At 43.5% G+C, this 18,503-nt stretch overlaps 1 protein-coding gene across 1 annotated transcript in view; it reads right to left on the bottom strand.

Annotated features, from left to right (window-relative positions):
* KIAA1217 (KIAA1217 ortholog) overlaps positions 1-18,503 on the bottom strand; it is a 267,905-nt gene that overhangs the window by 33,486 nt on the left and 215,916 nt on the right. Inside the window, 3 exon segments of the mRNA XM_039877568.1 lie at positions 5,006-5,172; positions 11,160-11,209; positions 11,722-11,826. Coding sequence (XP_039733502.1) covers positions 5,006-5,172; positions 11,160-11,209; positions 11,722-11,826 — 322 coding nt within the window.

The following is an 18,503-nucleotide window of genomic DNA, read 5'->3' as shown; positions in this document are numbered from 1 at the left end:
TATTCTTCGTTAGGATGACTCTAGGGTAGTTTTTGCTTAGGAGCTAGTTTAGCCTTAAGGCTGAAGCACAGCTCTTCCCTTCTCTCAATTGAATGCCCCAGGTAGCCAATAAAGACTCTACTCCTGCTTGTCAAAACATGAGCATCTCCCAGCCCTGTGTGTGCTCTGGGAAATTTTTAGCTTACAGCCTCCCATTTTGTTTTTGTCTCGCTTAGTGTTCCTTCATGCTACACACACTTGGCTCATTATTCAATAACAGACTTGCAGATTTATACAGTTCTTTCTCTGCAGAGCTTCCTCTTATTTGGTACTCCACTCCATAAATTCCAGCTGCTTCAGCTCTCTAAACTTTGATCATATCTCCTCAACTGAGACTGTCTGTTGCTCTGCTTGGGTTGTCCCTTTCAGCATCATAATATGAAACGTGCCCCCAGGCAGAAAGCTGAGTCAATTGTAGGTACAGATCCTTCGTTTCTATCCTCCCAAAGATCACGATCCTGTGTCGTCTTCTTTTCAATATTTAAAAATAGTTGTTTCATACATTTATTTATTTTTCAGTTTTATGGTTGTCAATAGTGAGAAAGCAAGCAGAGTTGCAGTTACCCTCTCATTGCTGGCTATTAAAAATTTAATTCGACCAAATGAGTTATCCATATCAACTTTATCAAGAAACAAGGAAACTGCCTAAACCTAATTCCCCCATCTCAAAATAAACATACCTCACATACTCAATCTTGATTTCTTAGATGAAAACTAAGACTATCAGTCTTACCAACAGTACAGCTGAACTAATCAATAGTATAGCTGAGCTGATTTTGCTGCCTAGCAGAGACACTGAAAAGTGGTTTACCACAAATTAGGCAGTTTCATGATGATAGCCAGACACCAGAATGACTCCTGACCATTTGGTTAAGTTCCCCAGGCTGTAGGAAACAAGGTAAACGATCCCTGGTCACAACTACATGTTATCTTGGAGAAGCCTCCCCATCTTAGATGGCCTCTGTGTGACTAGGGCTTGGCACATTGTATGGCAGCCTACTTGTCAACTCTCATACTAGTTCCATTTATTATTTCTGCCTGGTGGGGGAAAACAGATCTGCTCAGCATGGACGAACCTCTAGTGTGCTTTTCTCAGACACACACATCCCATGACCATTATTTTGGATGTCAGAAGATAAATGAGACTCTGGCACATTTCTGTGAGGCACTATCTTATAAAAAGACACCTTAAGATAACTATACTGAATTATATCATTTCAAATACAAGAGCTCTGTGAACTGCTATCTTTCTTTCTTATGTTGATGTTTTACCTCCTCTCTCCCTCAGTAGTCATGAAAATGGAACACTAAGTTCAGAATAACCCTATTAAAAAAAAAAAAATATCGGGAAGCAGAAAAAAGAGATAGGGACCAAGAAAAAAAATTGTGGGAATTAGAGAAGGAAGAATGTATCCATTCTCTCTTTAACCAAGTCTCATCTGACCTCCACAGAACTTGCTGCATCTCTTCCAGAAGCTTATCTCTTTCCTCAGCCTGCAGTCACTTCTGTGGATATGGGGTTACTATGGTAAAACTCAAGTACTATGGCATTTTGGGAGGAGAGATGCAGCTCATCATTTTTTTTTTTTTATATCATACCAGCAAAGGTAATAGACAAAAATGATTATCTTTCAAAGGGAACATTTGTTAGGTATAAGACCTTCACCTCTTCCTTTAGCACTGCTCCCAGCTAATGGCAGACCTAACTCTTACCTGGGAATGGAACATAACAATATAAAGTTCTATCTAGCTCTTGTATCAGTCGTAACTAAGTAGAGAACACGTATGATTAGCCACTGGGAATGAGAGGCATCGTTTAAAGTCAGGGCTTTAAAGTCAACGGGCGTATCTTTTGCACTTGCGGGTTAGTGGGTACCCCACTTGTTTCTGCCTCACCCTGTGATAGCCGACTGGGATGTCAACATTTCTGAGAGGCATCTCGATGAACTGAGCATCCATAATACTTGAGAGCAGTTCTTTCCCTGGAACATTCTAGAATCACCAGTGCCTGGGCCATTCGAGAATCTCACTTACCATGGAACATTCTAGAATCAGCAGCGTCTGACCTCTGGCTCACACCAATGAAGTAAGACTCTGGCAGTGGTGCTTGGGTGTCAGTATTTTTGTTAAAGGCCTCAGGTGATTCCAGTGGGTGACCAAGATTAAGGGCCATTCTCCTAGACTGGTAAGACTGGAGAACAGGGGCTGACATGAACAGAGTTTTCATGGGTTTCTTGACCTGCTGAGGCTCCTTTTGTCTCCCTCGACATTCTTTTTACCCTATTTAAATCTACCCACCCCACTGTGTCGGCATCAAATTTCTTTTCCTGAAAATAATCTATCGATTCTTAAAAGAAAATGCTAAAATAGGATATGCTCTACAGTCTAGGATTTTCCAGTGATTTAATTATCTAATTACTGGAGCCGGCTGCCAAGCACAAAAGATTTCATCCAGTTTCACTGTTTTATAAGACAGTTCAAAGAACATTTGAATTTTAATTCAATTTTTGTTCTTTTGAGACTATTCTACAGAGTTTTGTATTTCTCTAATGATAGCTCCATTATTGGACTTATAATCACTTTGGGGCTGCACTTTGCTTTTGGAGTGTATAATACATATGCTGGAGGAGAACTGGTGCTGAGATGTCTTAATTATTTAAAACTGTTTTTGTCTTAAATAGACTCCCCTGACTGGAAAGACAGAGGCTTGATGGGGAGGAAGGTGACAGAGACAAAGGAAATACAAAGACTGAGCAGAAGCAACAGCAGCCAGGTTAGCAAACAAAGTACTTACCCCATGCGCCTGCTCTTTAGAAATGTACACACTTCTAAGCTCAGGAGCACATCTGCTCACTGTTCTGTTCCCCAAAGCCAGAAAAACCAAACAGTTTGGGGCAATAAAGGAACTCGTGTGGTTAAGAAAACATTTCCAGACCTTGACTGGAGAGCTTCTTTGAGAAGCTACGATTCTGCAACTGAGCCGCCACAGTTCAAGAGTTGCAAGGAGTGGCAAGTTATGGGAGACCCCTCCTAGCCAGCCAGGGGACCAAACAATGCCAGCCACCAACAGGGTGATGCCACAGCCACGCACACCACACCACACCACACCACACGCACACCACAACCTCGGTATCGAATTTGCCACAATTCCACCCTTGTCTCCCTAAAAACAGATGCTCACTTTTGAAAGCAGTAGGTACTACCATACAAACAATGCATTATTGAATGTTCCTGGGAGGGTCCCCTGAGGAGCGACAATTTCCAAATGGCCAGGAGGTGGTACTACAAGGCAGGAGCGCTGTGAGAAGGGGCTTGCCCTCCATAAACCCTGGGCAAGAACCCAGGAGAAGACAGGCTCCCTCTGGCCTGCACATGTGTCATCTGGCTTGCAGAGCACTAAATAATTGGTTTTTAATTATTTTCCAACATTTTTAGAATGCATACAGATATTTCATATAAAACTTACATTTCCCGATTCCACTGAAATGTTGAAATGTCTAGGAACTCTGATTCTATCAGGTTAAGAGATGGGTGGAGCTGAGTGGTGACTGCCCTTGGGAGGGGCCACTTTGTCACTGTCTCTCCTCCACTTCACTTATTAAGTTATCGCCTGGACCCTGTGTGCACTGGACTTTGTCACTTCAGCACACACCCTCAGCCCAATCCGCACACTTCATTTCATTGCAAAGCATCTTTAAATAAAACTGCAAAGCAAGGAGAGGCGAATGCGAAGGATGGGGAACTTCACAGAGGATATGATTCAGAAGAGGATTTAAATGAATTTGCCTGGATGCCCAAGGTATCTGGGATGTTGTCTGAGAGACAGAGTTGCCGTGGAGACCTGAGCCCTGAGCCCTGAGCCCCGTGGTCTGGTCTATCAGCCCTCACAACCCATGATGGGGCCTCTGGGCAGGTCTCTTAAGCCAGCTGCCTTTCTGTTTATCTTTCAGTAGGTAGATGGCTTAATTAGCTTAATTAGGTGGTAGGAACTGCAGGGCTCATGCATCTGTGAGCTGAAAGAAGAGAGAAGCTGTGGTTTGAAGCCCTTTATTTTAAATTGGGCTTCCTTGGCTTGGGCAGCTCCACCCCACTGGCTTCTGAGGATGCTCCTGGATCCTGGGCGGGTTTGCCTTTTACCAATGTTAGAACTTCTCCAAGTCAGGGAGGCCGCCTGGATTTAGTCTAAGCCAGCTCTACGTCCTCAGTGATCAATCTCCCACCGAAGGCAGGAGGCATGAGGTTGATACATGAAGCAAACACATGATCTCACGCAGAGAGGCACCATCCCAGCTCTTCGGTACACAGAATCAGAAGATACATTATTCGGCTTCGTCAGATTTATGAGATTTGCTCACCAAGATTCCCGACAGGAAGCATCATTTTCCCTCCCCTTTGGAGCCCATAGAGTTCATATATTAACAGTGGGACAGGGTAAGGAAAATACTATGGAACGCATCATTTTTTTTCCTTCAACGAACCATCCATAATGGCGTCTCTTCCTTATGAATTAATCTTCTAGTTTAAACTCATGTTTCTAAATACATCATAGATCCTTGCCAAAAAAAAAAAAAGCTTATCTGCCTGTCACACCATCATGCACACACACTGGAGAGAAGCAAGGAGCCCAGATACTAAGCAGGAAGTCTTAACTGGCTGTTAGAAGGCCCCACTCCACAGGGCTCCTCTGTTTTCAGCTGTCCTCCAAGAGCAGATGCCTAATGCTTTTTTTCATGTGTAAAAGCATGCACGGCTTAAAGAAGTGGTGATACACTGACTTCAGTTTCAGTGGAAGGCTCTAGGCAAAGATTACGTGTTTCTATTGTTCTACTATTTAGGTCTTCGGTTCATGGAAACGATGGGAGAAAGAACCCTGGGAAGATGTGTGGGGCAGGGGTGTGGGAGGAGGAGAAGCCGGACTTTGGGCAACAAGACAGATGACATCACCCACAAGGAACACGGTCTGTACCTGGAGCTGTCGCATCTGCTGCAGCTGGAGCCTGAGTTCGGCCACACTCCGCCTCATGTCGAGCAGGCTCATGTGGATGGCCGGGGTGCCGGCAGCCAGGGGCTGGCTGGGTGGCCCCGTGGGCTCCAGGGCGCTGAGAGTCTTTCCGCCAGAAACATGGGGACCTCCTATGGGAAAAGAGCAGCAAAGCACCTCAGAATGCCAGAAAGCAAAGTCTAAGCTCAGTCCCATCCCAACATGGATGACTGGTCACTCTAAAATGGACCATGTCTTTCATGGTGAATTAAAAAAAAAAATTATGTTGGTCATCTCAATGGCAAAAATAAGGCGTCAAGTTTAAATAAATTATAGAAACTTCATACAGTGTTATAATGTACGGTCTGTAAAATCATGTTCTAGAATTTTAGCACCAAAGGAAGTGCAATATGTACAGCATGATGCCATGTTAAGGAACCTAGCTGTCTGTCTGTGTGTCTGTGTCTCTGTCTAGCTGCATATCTTCTTTAAATGTACACAGAGAAAAGGATTGGCTGTATATATAACAAAGTATTAACAGTATCTCCAGCTGATGGTATTCCATGAGTTTTATACTTTTTAATACTTTTTTTTTTGTATTTTTAAATTTGCATAGTGAGTATCTGTAATTGTATAACAGAAAAATCGTTTTAAAATTCTAGGGCCTAACACAGGGTACCACTCTGACTATTTCCCGCAGGCAGATGTACCGTACCCAAGAGCATGCACTTACTTCTGGGCAGAGATTCCACTGATCACCAAAGGGAAACTAATAAGAACTGAGGACTCTCCCGAATCCTTTTGGGTTTCCAGACCAGAAGAAGTGGGACCTCTGCCTGCATCTCCTTTAGTGAGAAAATCAGGTGTGATGTGAAACTTCTTCAGGAGAGGAATCAGAAAGGCAGCAGAAAGAAACTCTACCTAGTTTTCTTCTTGCCATAAACTTTGGCTCCTTGAGTCCAAATTAAATAGCCTCACGCACTTTATAAGTCCCTCTGGGAAGGGCCCGTTTGACCAAGTTTGCTTTAAAAACACCTCCAAAAGGATCCCAAGTAGCATTATAGGATGAGCATGGTACGAGAATCGAGTGGAAGTACTATTTCCTTTTTAGGACAATGTGATTCTATGGAACAGGTGCCCAGAGTAGAATCCTTATCACACACACATTTCTGAAGGGGTTGTTAAGCTTTCGTGTAAAGGACAAAGCGGAAGGTTTGCAATAGGCCAGGCTGGCCTCGCACGACAGGACCCTGTGTTCCTTTGCATGCTGTGGAATGGTTACAGCCCAGTGGCCTCTCTTTCCATCTCGACTTGGCAACCATGGGAACCTGGTGCATGCAGCCTGGCAAGCCTCACAGAGCTGCTGCCATGGGCCATAGGTGGCATGCCAGTGAGTGAGGGAGTGCCTTACAACCGCCTGCTTACCGCCTGGCCTCAGCAACACCATCGGGGAGCTGACGGCACGGCAAGTTCCTCACCCTGAGAGTACCCCTCAACCGGCCTCTCGTGGTCCCCTTGGGGCGGTCAGGGGAGCAGACCAGGAAGCATGTGAAGGGTTTCCAAAGGAACCCCAGCAGACCAGATGTACTTTTTGCCATTTTTCTGAGCCTAACTGGTCACTTTGATCACCACCATGGCTCTGACCAACTTTTGGCAGTTTCCCACCCCCAAATCAAAATCGCCCTCAAAAAAGCAAGATTTGCCATCTCTGCAAATGTTCCGAAGAATATTCTCCAACCGTGAAGGCCTTCACTAAAAGGACATCCAGTAACATTTCCAGAAACATCATGTTAGAGGTAACAGCAACTTCACGCTCAGGTATTCCGAGAGAATCACGATAAACCGGAATCTTTTCTTTTAGAATTGGTCAAAAAGTTACTTTATCATCATTTCATACGCACAGGAGTAGGCATGTGTGAACACAGACACTCACACGCATGCACGCACACACATACGCACACCATATGATGTTTGTACAAAACCACGATCAAGATATTTCTCCAACAAAAATGACACTGTGCTCGGGAGCTCCCTCTCGTTCGGTAATAAGAACTTGTGCTAATTTCTCAGCCAAATGAAGGCACACGTTCCTTCCGAATCCACCTTCTCCTTACATGTTCTGAGGGCACCAGGGCACCTCACAGACCTCCTGCATGGAAGAGAGGCTCGAGTCTCCCTACCATCTGTTAGAGCTGAATGCCAATAACTGGTTGAAAAAATACCTTTCACAACCAAATTTATTTATGGAATCTAGACTCGCTTGTAACAATTTTTTCATCTATAAACAATCCACTAAAACTGGTTTCTAACTCCATCATTCGCTGACATGGCTCTTTATCAGGTGGCTAGTGGTCAGTTGTTAACCCAGTAGATGATGAGCAGACGTGGCATCTTTTTGGTGTGATGCTGGGCTGTGTCAGCCACTTCTTTCCTTTTCAATTTGCAACTTCCCCGTCTCTTGTCTTCTTACCTCTCTGCTTCTCCGACTTGGTCAATTTCTTTTCTAACTTTTTCCTCGGCCAACCTTTTTCAATCCTGGCCTGTTCTGTCCTGGGTCTGCTTCCCCACTCTCTGGGCACGCTTTCTCAGGAGGTCATTTCCACCACCACCACCTGCCACGGTCTCCCACATCTTTGTCTCCAGCATACAATTCTCTTCAGATCCACATGCCAATCCCTTCATCTCACTCCAGGACTTTTCTAGAAGCAAGTCCAATCATTATTTCTATTGACCTTCCCCAGACCTCTTTCTGTCTCTATCGGCCTGTTTTCAGCCAATGGCACTATTATTCACTCAACTATTTAAACCAGAAACCTGGAAATCATTCTCAGTATCCACTTTCTGGTTGTGTGACCTTGGCTAAGTAACTTAACTTCTCTCCAGCTCAGTTACTTCATCCGTAAAATGGATGTAAGGGTTATTGAGTGAGATAATGGAATAAGCACATGTAAACTGCTTAGTCTGGTGTCTGGCACACAGAGGGGGAACCACCTCCTTCCCACTCACCGCCTCAACTGCAGTCAGCTGTGATTATTATTTCCCTGTGCAGACTGGGCAGGAGGATCCTCTGCCAGCCTCCCCTCCTCACCTGGAGTGTCAGCAGGTACAGAAGGCTGGGGTGGCAGCAGCAGGCTGAGATCTATAGGTAGGTAACCCAAAATCTACAGATGGAGCTGGATCTGGTAGGTGGGGACCCTGAGTGGTGAATGAGGTCCCCTTAGGATTAGATTCACAGGACCTGAGATCTGCTCTCCCTACCCACACTTGGGGTAGTCACATTCTGCTTCCAACATGCCTGGCCGAGTAAGGAGTGTCACTGTGCAATTTGTCCTCAGAACCTCACTCCTCTGTGTCCATGTCACCGTTTCCAGGCAGAGGTTTCCCCTTTCTCCTACCAAATCCACTCTAAGGTGATTTACTTCAGTCGAGTATATCTTAATATGAATCTTATTAAATGTAAATTTGATATAAATTTAAGGTATCCTGTTGTGATGGAAAAAACAAACAAACATGGGTTTGGGGGTTGGCCAAACTGGCTGAGACTCTTACTAGCTGTGTGGCTAACATCTTCTCTACAGGGTTATGTGTGTTAAATGATCTAATACACAGCATATAACACGTCGTATACCTTCGAAATGGGAGGTTCCTTCTGTTCTCTTATATCCATAGTAAACCAAATAGTCCTACAGTAATAGGAAGCCTGGGTTTCCCTTTCTGATGGCCAAATGAGCTGCTTGACCTCTATAGTTTTCCATGTACTTGCCTACAGAACAAGCATAATACTTCTTGTCTTATAGCTTACTTCCTAGGATTCTGGAAGAATTAATATATTTTGTGCACTGTACCCGGCTACTATGGCAACAAAAGCCCTATGGACCACATCTAGCCCTGACACATTAGAACGAGAAAGACCAAACTCAGCAGAGACGCGGGGGAGCACACGCGCATGGCTGTTGCCCGTGGCTTCACAATTTGGCTCAGCCTTTCAGAAGAGAAAACTGGCAGCGTGTCACCACAGATATTCAAATGTTCGTCCCTTTGGACTTATTGATTCCACTTTGGGAAATACAACCGAAGGAAATGACACCTGCTCCTTCCCCCATGCTCCAAAAAAAGACACTTAAAAAATTTTTCAAAACAAATAAATGAAACAACTTATGTAACTTTAAAGGGGCTGGGGCCCCTGAACACAAAAGAATGAGAAACAAATGACAGGTGGGCACACCATGTGGATGTATGTCACACGTGTGCAAGTGTGTTCAGTCTTATCTGGAATATAGGAATAACGATTATCATCCTATCCCATGAGGATGTGTCAGGAGTTAATGAGCCCATGTGTGAAAGCACCCAGAACAGTGCCTGGTGCATGGAAAATGTTTCTCATGATGATGATGATGACGATGATGATGATGTTGCCCAAAGTGCAAAGGAATAAAAGGAGAATACAAATGGCATGTACATATTGATTAGAACAATGATATTGGGTACTAATCATTTCTGGACTAGAATCTAGAATGGAAGCTTTTAGTGTTCAGTAGGTTTTTTCCGTTACCTCCAAGTGTATTCAGAATAATTGACACATATCATTTTATAACTTTAAAGTGAACAACATGTTGATTTGATATGCTTATATACTGCAATATGCTTACCACTGTAGTGTTAGCTAACACAATCATGTCACATAATTACCATTTCTTTTTCGTGGTGAGAACACTTAAGAGGTACTTTCTTGGCCACTTTCAAGTATACAGTTCAGGATTATTATCTATCATCACAATGCTATGCATTAGATCCTCAGAACTTACTCATCTTCTAACTGGAAGTTTGTACTTTTTGACCAACATCCCATTTCCCCCACCCCTAGCCCCTGGTCACCACCATTCCACTCTCTTTCTATGAGTTCAATAGGCTCCTTTTTTTCTTATGTTCTTAATAGATAAGAAAATAAATGAATGAATAAATAAATATCTACAAAAGAAACTGACGCTTGCATGTGAAGCTTAGCAATTTCCGTGAAATGACCTCTGGCTGCAACCAAGGTCACTGATTGATTTCTAAGTAAACCAACAAACCCCACAAGGTTGGGAGTGTGGGAAGACCAGCATGCTGGCTTTAAGCTCAACTGCCTTTACTTAGCTAGTCTGGCAGCAGGACCAAGAGGCCTCTGCTGAAGTTCCAAATTCTGTCCATTCTACCACGCAGCACGACACTGCGGCTTCCCAAAATTAGGGGTTCGCCCAACTTGCCACATGCTTCCTGTGTAATTCAGGAGCCGAACACGTCCCTAGTATTGATTTCTATTTATAACCCAGTGGGAAGGAAGACCTCAAATTCTTGAGAGAGGCCTGCCGTGAGCCTGCCGGATAAGATGTGCATCAAAATATACCTGGACACCAGTCAGCTCCACTAGTACCATAACCGAGGCCTCCTTTGGAGGAATGCTGGCATTTAACAAGCAAGCCCTGGTCTAAGGCTACTTTCTCTCATCTTGACCACTGGTGGCTCTTTATCAGCTCTCATCCCTTCTCACACTTCCCAGACTACAGCTGGGCCAAGGTCCTTCTCCAGTGTAGAACCTTCCAATGGCTTCACTTTGCACTCAGAATATTATCTAAATTCCTTACCATGCATTTGCACCTGCTTTTCCCTCATTCCGGACAGCTTTTTCCCTCCCCCTTCACTTATCTAAGTCCTATTTAACTTTCAGGCCTCCGTTTGTGTCATTTTCTCAAAGAAATGCCTTGGTTTAGGCTAGATCTGTTGGTTAAACATTCATCCTGCACTTTTTCATAATACACGACAATAATAATTATCTGTTCCATATTCATTTTCTCTACAGGATTAGGAATTCTAGGCAGGTGGCCGTGTCTGAATCACACCCACTGTCCTTGCCAAGTATCAGGCACCTGTATATTTGTTGGATGTCTGGCCATATAAATGAGTGAATGAATGAATGAATAGCGAATAAATGAATAAAGGTTGAAGGGAGCAGGGAAGGTGCCATGGTACAGGGCGTTATCCAGGCAGGCCCTGAAATCACTCCAAATAGGTGACTTGGGGAAAGGTTAAGTACTTCTGGGACAACCAGAGCTCATCAAAGGCAGCCCGCATATCTCCTGGGGCTCCGAAGAACGCTTACCTGCACTTTCTGTGTGGTTCTTACTGGTCGTAGACTTCATCATTTTCTCGCTGAATAAAAGAAAAAGAGATTCAGCTACACAGTTTCCAAAAATGCCTTTCCCCCCCTTCCATTCATTATTCTAAGCAATCAGCAGTGGGTAGTGATGGTATCAAGCAATGAGGGTATTTTAGCATCAGCACCACTATTGGTCGGAATGGAAAAGGCTTTCCAGGTGTGCATCTGATGCTGCCGGTGGGATGCAGCTGGTGGGCACTCGTGACTTTCAGATGATGGCGGATGTAGAGACGTGTGGATGGCGGTTGCAGGCACTGCGCAGTGGTCCATGAAGCCACATGCACTGGGAAGCCCATTTACCCTTCTTGGGCCGAAGTGTTACCTTCGACCAAGAATTACCAGAAGAAACAAACAAACAAACAAAACAAACCATGATTCAGAGAGATGTGAATATTTTCAGCCTTGAAATGATTACAAGAAAACGGATTTGAATGAATGAATTATCTTAATGATTAAAGAGAAACAGATTGAATTATTTTTAATTCATTTGCTTTCTTCTTTTTACCTAGATGCATCTTTGCTATTACTTGTAAAGGGCCCTTTAAAAAGCGCAGACTGAACAAGGCCAGTTAAATTGGCAATCTGTTTCTCCATGGCTTGCATCCTCTCTCTGTAAAACAAGAGAATTGTTTGTTAAAGCTTTATTGACTTTCAGACTGGTTTGTCTAGGTGAATGATCACCTGAAGGTTATAAAAGGTACCACCTAGGAGGCCATCAAAGTGCACCTTAACCTGGCTCTGGGAATGGGAAGAATCTGCAAATAAATCCCTGCTGAACTGAAGATCAGGGATCAGAGTTTAGTATTAATCCAAGGATCTCACTGAAAAGATGCTGCACAGGCCAGCAGAAGCCTCCTGGAAAGCTGAATGGTGTCTCCCTCAGAAATCATTCTGTTTGCGCGTAGTGTTTTTGAATCTTTTTGCCCTGCTTTTGCAATTTTAGCTCTGGCACCAGCAGTGTCCTCGGCCAGCTGTGGCCCAGTGGCACAGACTTCTAAGCCATACTATGCCTCAGCTGGAGAGCTGCTAACTGGTTTTGGTGTAAATGCTGGAGATGTTTGTTATGTGTGGATTAAAACTTGTTTTATGGCCTGAGAGCAACACAAACGAATATATCTTTAAATCATGGAAAATATGATTGAAATCAATGTCTGACTTGGGGGCGAATGGTATTCAATCTAACCTCATAGGGACTTTAACCTGGGCTTTTATAGGATCCAACAGGAAACAAATATCCTTAACAACTTGTTCATGTCAAGACATGAATGAAAAATCCTCCCAATCGTTTTCTGTGCACAGATAATGCATCTCTCTGTTCAGGGGTCTCTAACGCTTCATCACAGTTCATCTGGCTTTTGAAGCAGGCTCACGTTTCTACACCTGAGAAAATGGCAGTTTCATAGAACTGTTATCGTTATTTTCAATACATTTACAAACAACACCATGACAAAGTGACCACCCTCTGTTGACTAGGTGCAGAGGGCATCACACACGTCACAGCCTGTGGATTGAGCTACACTTAGTAGTTTAAAACAATACAGGTAGAGAGGGGAAGACAGTCTGAATAGTGTGGGCACCTCGCCTGCCATCGTACCCCACGAGCAGGGGTCCTAGCGTATGCTTGAGGCAGAGAAGTGACTCCATTCTTCACTGTGGGTGTCAGTCCCACCAAACCCCCACCATGTGAGCCCATGTGGGTGTCAGTCCCACCAAACCCCCACCATGTGATGGTGATTTCTGTGCTACAAGCAGCATATTCATACGTTGTGGCTTCTACATACAAGCTAACTACTTTATCTGGTACCCAATGGGAAAAAGCCATGGTGGTTTGTTCTTTTCCTGGTTAAGTTGGACTTATTGAGAGATGTTATATCTGTATCTGGAACTTCATGGCCATCAAGAAGGCTTTCAAGGATAATTTTGTCCATACACAACTTTTTGGCCTTGAGTTTTACCTTTGGAATATAACCCTGTTTCATATGAAACATTGAGCTTAAGTTAAGATTTACAAGCTTCTGACTTCAGAATTCCATGGATTTTCTTTAGTTTAAAATAGATGGTTCTGTCACAACACTGAGTTTCTTGGACATAAGTCATGCAGTCTGGATGGTTAATGGTTATAAAACCATTAAGGAAAAAAGAAACAATTTAAGTATTATCAGTATGATCTCTTTGCTCTAACAGTGTGGGAAGGAAGAATCTCAAGCAATGGGAGTAGAAATGTATCTCCATCTTCATGCAATGACTTTCTAAGTGTTTCCAGGCATGGCAGTGAATTGTAAACCTCTGAGATGCAAAACATTTTCAGTCACACCTGTATTCCTGCTCTCTTCTCTGCCGTAAAACAGCACATGTGCCAAAGAGAAAAATTAGTAAGACACTCAGCTCAACAAAGCGGGTTAGTAAATATCCAATGGATCCCAAGTTTATCAGACTCAAGTTGCAATGGCATCTCAGAAATGATGGGGTGGTGGCTGATCACGCTGACTGCCATGTGGGAGACAGACTCGCACAAATGGGCTCTTGGGAAATGAATGACTTCCATGGGGACCTGCTTAGTGCCGGGTAAAAGCTGTCCAGTGCCTCCATTCTTCCCATGGTGATGCTGGAAGTCAAGCTCATGACCCTAGAGTCAAGACGCATTCGGAGCTACCTTGAGATGTACTAGTTTACTGCTCTTATTCCATCCTAGGCAAATGAAAAGGATTTATTTTCCTTTTTTTTTTTACAGCAGCATGATACTTTTAAGGTCTAGACAACTTTGGTCAAGAAGCAACTTCAATGGGTTCCATGAACTGGAGTGTGGGATACGATGGCAAGGTGACAACCTAACTCCATGCAGGTGACAGCACCACTCAGAAATGTAAGAAATAGGTAAGTCTATGACTGTCAGAGGAAGTGAGACTCTGGTAGGAGGGAAGGGAGAAGGGATTCATTCCAACACTGGGTCTAAGCACAATCCAGGGTAGAGCTAAATCAGTGTTTCTTCTAGATCTCTCTCTGGTTACCAGCCTTCCATACCTGGTCTAACGAAGGAGAACAGAAGCACTGAAAACCCAAATGAAGCACCTGGATCATGCCAGGTTCAGACCACTGATCTGCAGTTGATTCATCACCACAGTTAGAAGTGCACAGCTACAGTCCAGGTCAGGTTGTCTCCACACTGGTGTCCGTCGGGTGGCATTTTCCTTGGCTCAGTGGATATCTAGCTTCTTGCTGCGCTTCTCCCAATGTTTTTAGGATGTAGAGAAAGACAAGCCCCATATAGCACCCCGCTCTCCTTAGTCCTCAGGAATGACGTTGGCATAGTGGCAGAGGTGCCTGGGGGAGAGTCACCAGGAAGGAGACAGGATCTCTCGGAGCCTTGAGAATTCAGAACACTATAGCTTGACGGTGGAGGGGAACAGTTTTCTCTCATCGTTCAGGAAACAGCAGGGCCTGCGCGTGGCCGAGCATGGAGCAAGCCGATTGCGCACGTGCGCTCCACCATCTCGGCCAAAACCACCTTACGAATATACGATTCCTCTACACATGGTAATGAGAAAACGTTTTCCCTCCTATTTAATCACCAAAGTGTTTCTGGTTTCCGGATTCATTTGACGGAGATTATCTGATTTATAAATTCATAAATAAGATCGTCTTTCCATTTCATGGTTGGTAATCTAGAAACAATTTTACGGTTTAACTAAATTAGAGCAACTGGAAACTTAGGCAGCCTTCGCCCATGATGAAATGTTATGATATACATTTTAATGTAAAAGGGAAATAGGAGAAATGCAGTGGAATAAGAGAAATTATAGACAACCCTGTCATTTTATTGCAGGGCAATTTTGTATGATAATCGTCAGAATATTAAAGATGCTTAAACTAATTCTTGCCGATATTGCTTGGTTCAAGGTATTACAGGACTGCTGTAATTACTGTTCAAAAGATGGTTTTAAAAGTGATTTCATAAACCATTTTCTATCGTTCCATAAAACATATTTATGTGATGAGTATGTACATTTAAATAGCCATTTAGTGCCATAAGTCAGCCTGGCTGAATGAATCTTCTTGGAGCCCAAGCATAATATTAATACAAATTCAAAGTGCTGATCCTAGAATTTAAACTCCTGCTGCCACAACCAGCTTTCCTGCAAACTCCTGTCTGTGAAGGCCACTCACAGTCTGCTCTCTCTGCCTTCAGAGTAAAGAGAAAGAAAAAACTGCATTTGGGGGGGATATTTTTAGCTAGTAGCTTCAATTATACAACCTTTTTGATTCAAGTTTTACCTTCAATATTTTTGGACGAGAGACTTGCCTTTGTACTGACCGAGGCCTATTAAGCGTGAATTAAGTCCTTATCATTGTCTGCATAAATCGATGGCTATTAAAAAACGCCAAGGCCATACACACAGGAGACTGGTAATTCCTCTATAACGAAGCCCTAAGACTATGTTTTTAATATCCAAAGACAAGTGCCGGGCAGCTGACAGGATTAGTCACAGGCATTTCCCTTCCTAACCAGATGCTAATTTTTGAAATCCAGTGGTGTGGGACAGTGACAACTATAGTAACCAGGGCCGGCATTCTGAGAGTGCTTACTAGGTAATCCATCATTCACTTCTAGTTCGAATATTTTGTAATTTTTTGGGTTCCCACTCATTCTCTATCATCTCTCTCCCCCTAAAAAAGTGATCAATGGGTCATCAACAAATATTTTTAAGCACTTAATCTGTGCTAGGCGAGGTGCGAGCCACTGTAGACACAGCAGTGAATAAAGTAGCATCATTAAGTGGTAACTTCCTTTCAGAGTCACTTTTTTTTTTTTCTGGGAGAAACCTAAGTGAACTAAAACCCTTTACTCTTGGCAGTGCCAAAGGCATTTTCCAGTACTGAATAGTTAACAGGTTTAAAGCTAGGCTATGCCCTTGTTTGCTCATGCCCTGACTCTCTGGTATAAGGAAAAAAAACCCAAAGTAAATAAAGACACTGTTTTCAGATGAGTTCAACAGAACACTGGAATTTAAATGATCTGAATTTGTGGTGAAGCTTCAAATAGGACTCTCAGCACCAAACTTTCTATTTCTGCCCAACTTTAACCACCTATTGGTGAAAAAACCATGTAACTAAAGACATTCTTCCAAAACCCCCCAACAAATGTAACTTCTCATTGTAACATCCAGATATATTGAGGACATATTGCTGGAGTTGGTGGTGGCTGCAAAGGGGCTACAATGTTTTGTACGCATTAATATTGCCCTCCTACCACTGCATGCTCCGTCGGGGTAACAACCATGTCTTGCACTTTTTCTTGCATTTTCAGCCCTTAAATGAGGACTGGGTACACAGAAGTTCATTAAGAAATATTGTCTATGGCCATGCCACCCTGAACAAGCCAGATCCCGTTTGATCTCGGAAGCTAAGCAGGGTCGTACCTGGTTAGTACCAAGTGCTGTAGGCATAGAAAATAAATAAAAAATAAGGGATTGTAAGCTGACAAGGTCCTTGCAATCTGTGAGGTCAACCAAGGGTGCCTCGCCTATAAACAAACAAACAAATAAATAAATAAATAAAAGAAATATTATTTATAACCCTGACCTTGAAGACTGCTGTTTCTCCACCTGCCCTCTGCTCATGGAGAAGGAAGACTGGGTATGTCCTACATGTTCTACTGCCGCTTCATTCCCTTGTCTGTCCAACCTCTCAACATCTCCCTCACTCCTGAATTCCCTAGTGCCGTAAAAGACCAAGGCTAAGGTCATCCGCACCCTCATATTCTCAATTACTATGTACAGATGTGAAAGTTGGGCAGTGAAGAAGGCTGATGGGGAAAATATTGATTCATTTAAAATATGGTGATGGAAGAGAGCCCTACAGACAGACTGAACTGCCAGAAAAATGGACAAGTGGGTCCTAGAGCAAATTAAACCTGAAACATCATGGGACTCAAACGTGACAAAACCGAAGCTGTCTTATGTGGGGCACATCATGAGAAGATAAGTTCTTTGGAAAAGACAGTAATGCTGGGAAAAATAGAAGGCAGCAGGACAAGAGGGAGACCAAACACGAGACAGATTCATTCCATAAAAGAAGACACAGGCACGAGTGTATAGGAGCTGAGCAGGGCTGTTGAGGACAGGACACTGCGGGCATCGCTCATTCATAGGGTCACCAGGAGTCGGAGCTGACTCAATGGCACATAACACACATGAGTTCCCTGCTAACATCTAGAATATTTCCTCACATCCTTGGGTAACTTCAGTCTGTCTCCCTAGTCCATCATCATTTACAGCTTCAACATCCGTGCTGATAACCCTTTTAAAAGTGTGGTATTATAGAGTCTCAAAACTCTTCTTCTTGGACATACTCTGACCTTAAATTCTCACTTGGTATAGTTCTACTACCTAGATCTGAAACCCCCAAATCTCCTTTAAGCATAACACTCTTTGGTTGCCTTCGGCTCTTTTATTCACACAAACCAGCGCTTTGCACGCATCCCTACCTCCTTCAGCCCCAGCCATCAAGACTCTCTGGAAATTCCTTTTAATCTTCCTGCTTCTCCCCTAGGTGGACCACACACACAGTCTCTCCACTGTCCTGACTGGGCTCTGTGGCATGTAGCCTCTCTCTCTCAGCCTCACCGTTCCCATGCTGGGCTGACATTGCATTCTGACTGAGGAGAGAAATAAATGAGAAGAAACGGCCCCTTTGTGTCTCCCTATTTCCTCCCCTGTCACTTTCCCAACAGAGTGTAGAATCCTCTCATTAGGCAACCAAGTTCTCCCCGAGTCAGGGAAGAGACAATGACCAAAGCAAAGTGTTCATCTGGAATGGGCTGCATTTTACTTATGGCCTACAAAGATACACACATTGAATGACAACTGCAAAGAAATAGGAAAAATGGAGCCCCATTTACTAGGATCTGGGGGAGAAAAAGCTATTTCTAATCTTTCTTCATAAATTCACCAAGGCATTGAAAGAATGAGAGTTTATAATGAGATATAAAGAAAAATGCTGTGGAGATGATGGTATTCTCCGTCTTAAATAATTCTTCACATATTATAACTGATGCTGTTTACCCTGATGCCTTAGGAGGCGTTCGATTACCAATAACTTCAATTAAATTCAACAATCTCAGTGGAGTGTGAGCACTGTGATAGCCCTGGGGGTGAATCTGTCAGAGTCTTTCTTTTTGACCCGAAGCTTCAGGTAACACATCTCGATGGGCACAGGTGGCTAGATTCTGTGGGGTGTGTGTGCTCTTAGTGGTCAGATGCTCCTGGATGATGGAGACAGAGCTGTCAG

Source organism: Pteropus medius, unplaced genomic scaffold (genome assembly GCF_902729225.1).
Source record: "Pteropus medius unplaced genomic scaffold, Ma_sr-lr_union100, whole genome shotgun sequence".
NCBI lineage: Eukaryota > Metazoa > Chordata > Mammalia > Chiroptera > Pteropodidae > Pteropus > Pteropus medius.
The sequence above is the reverse complement of the archived record's forward strand: the minus strand, read 5'-3'. Positions and strand labels throughout refer to the sequence as shown.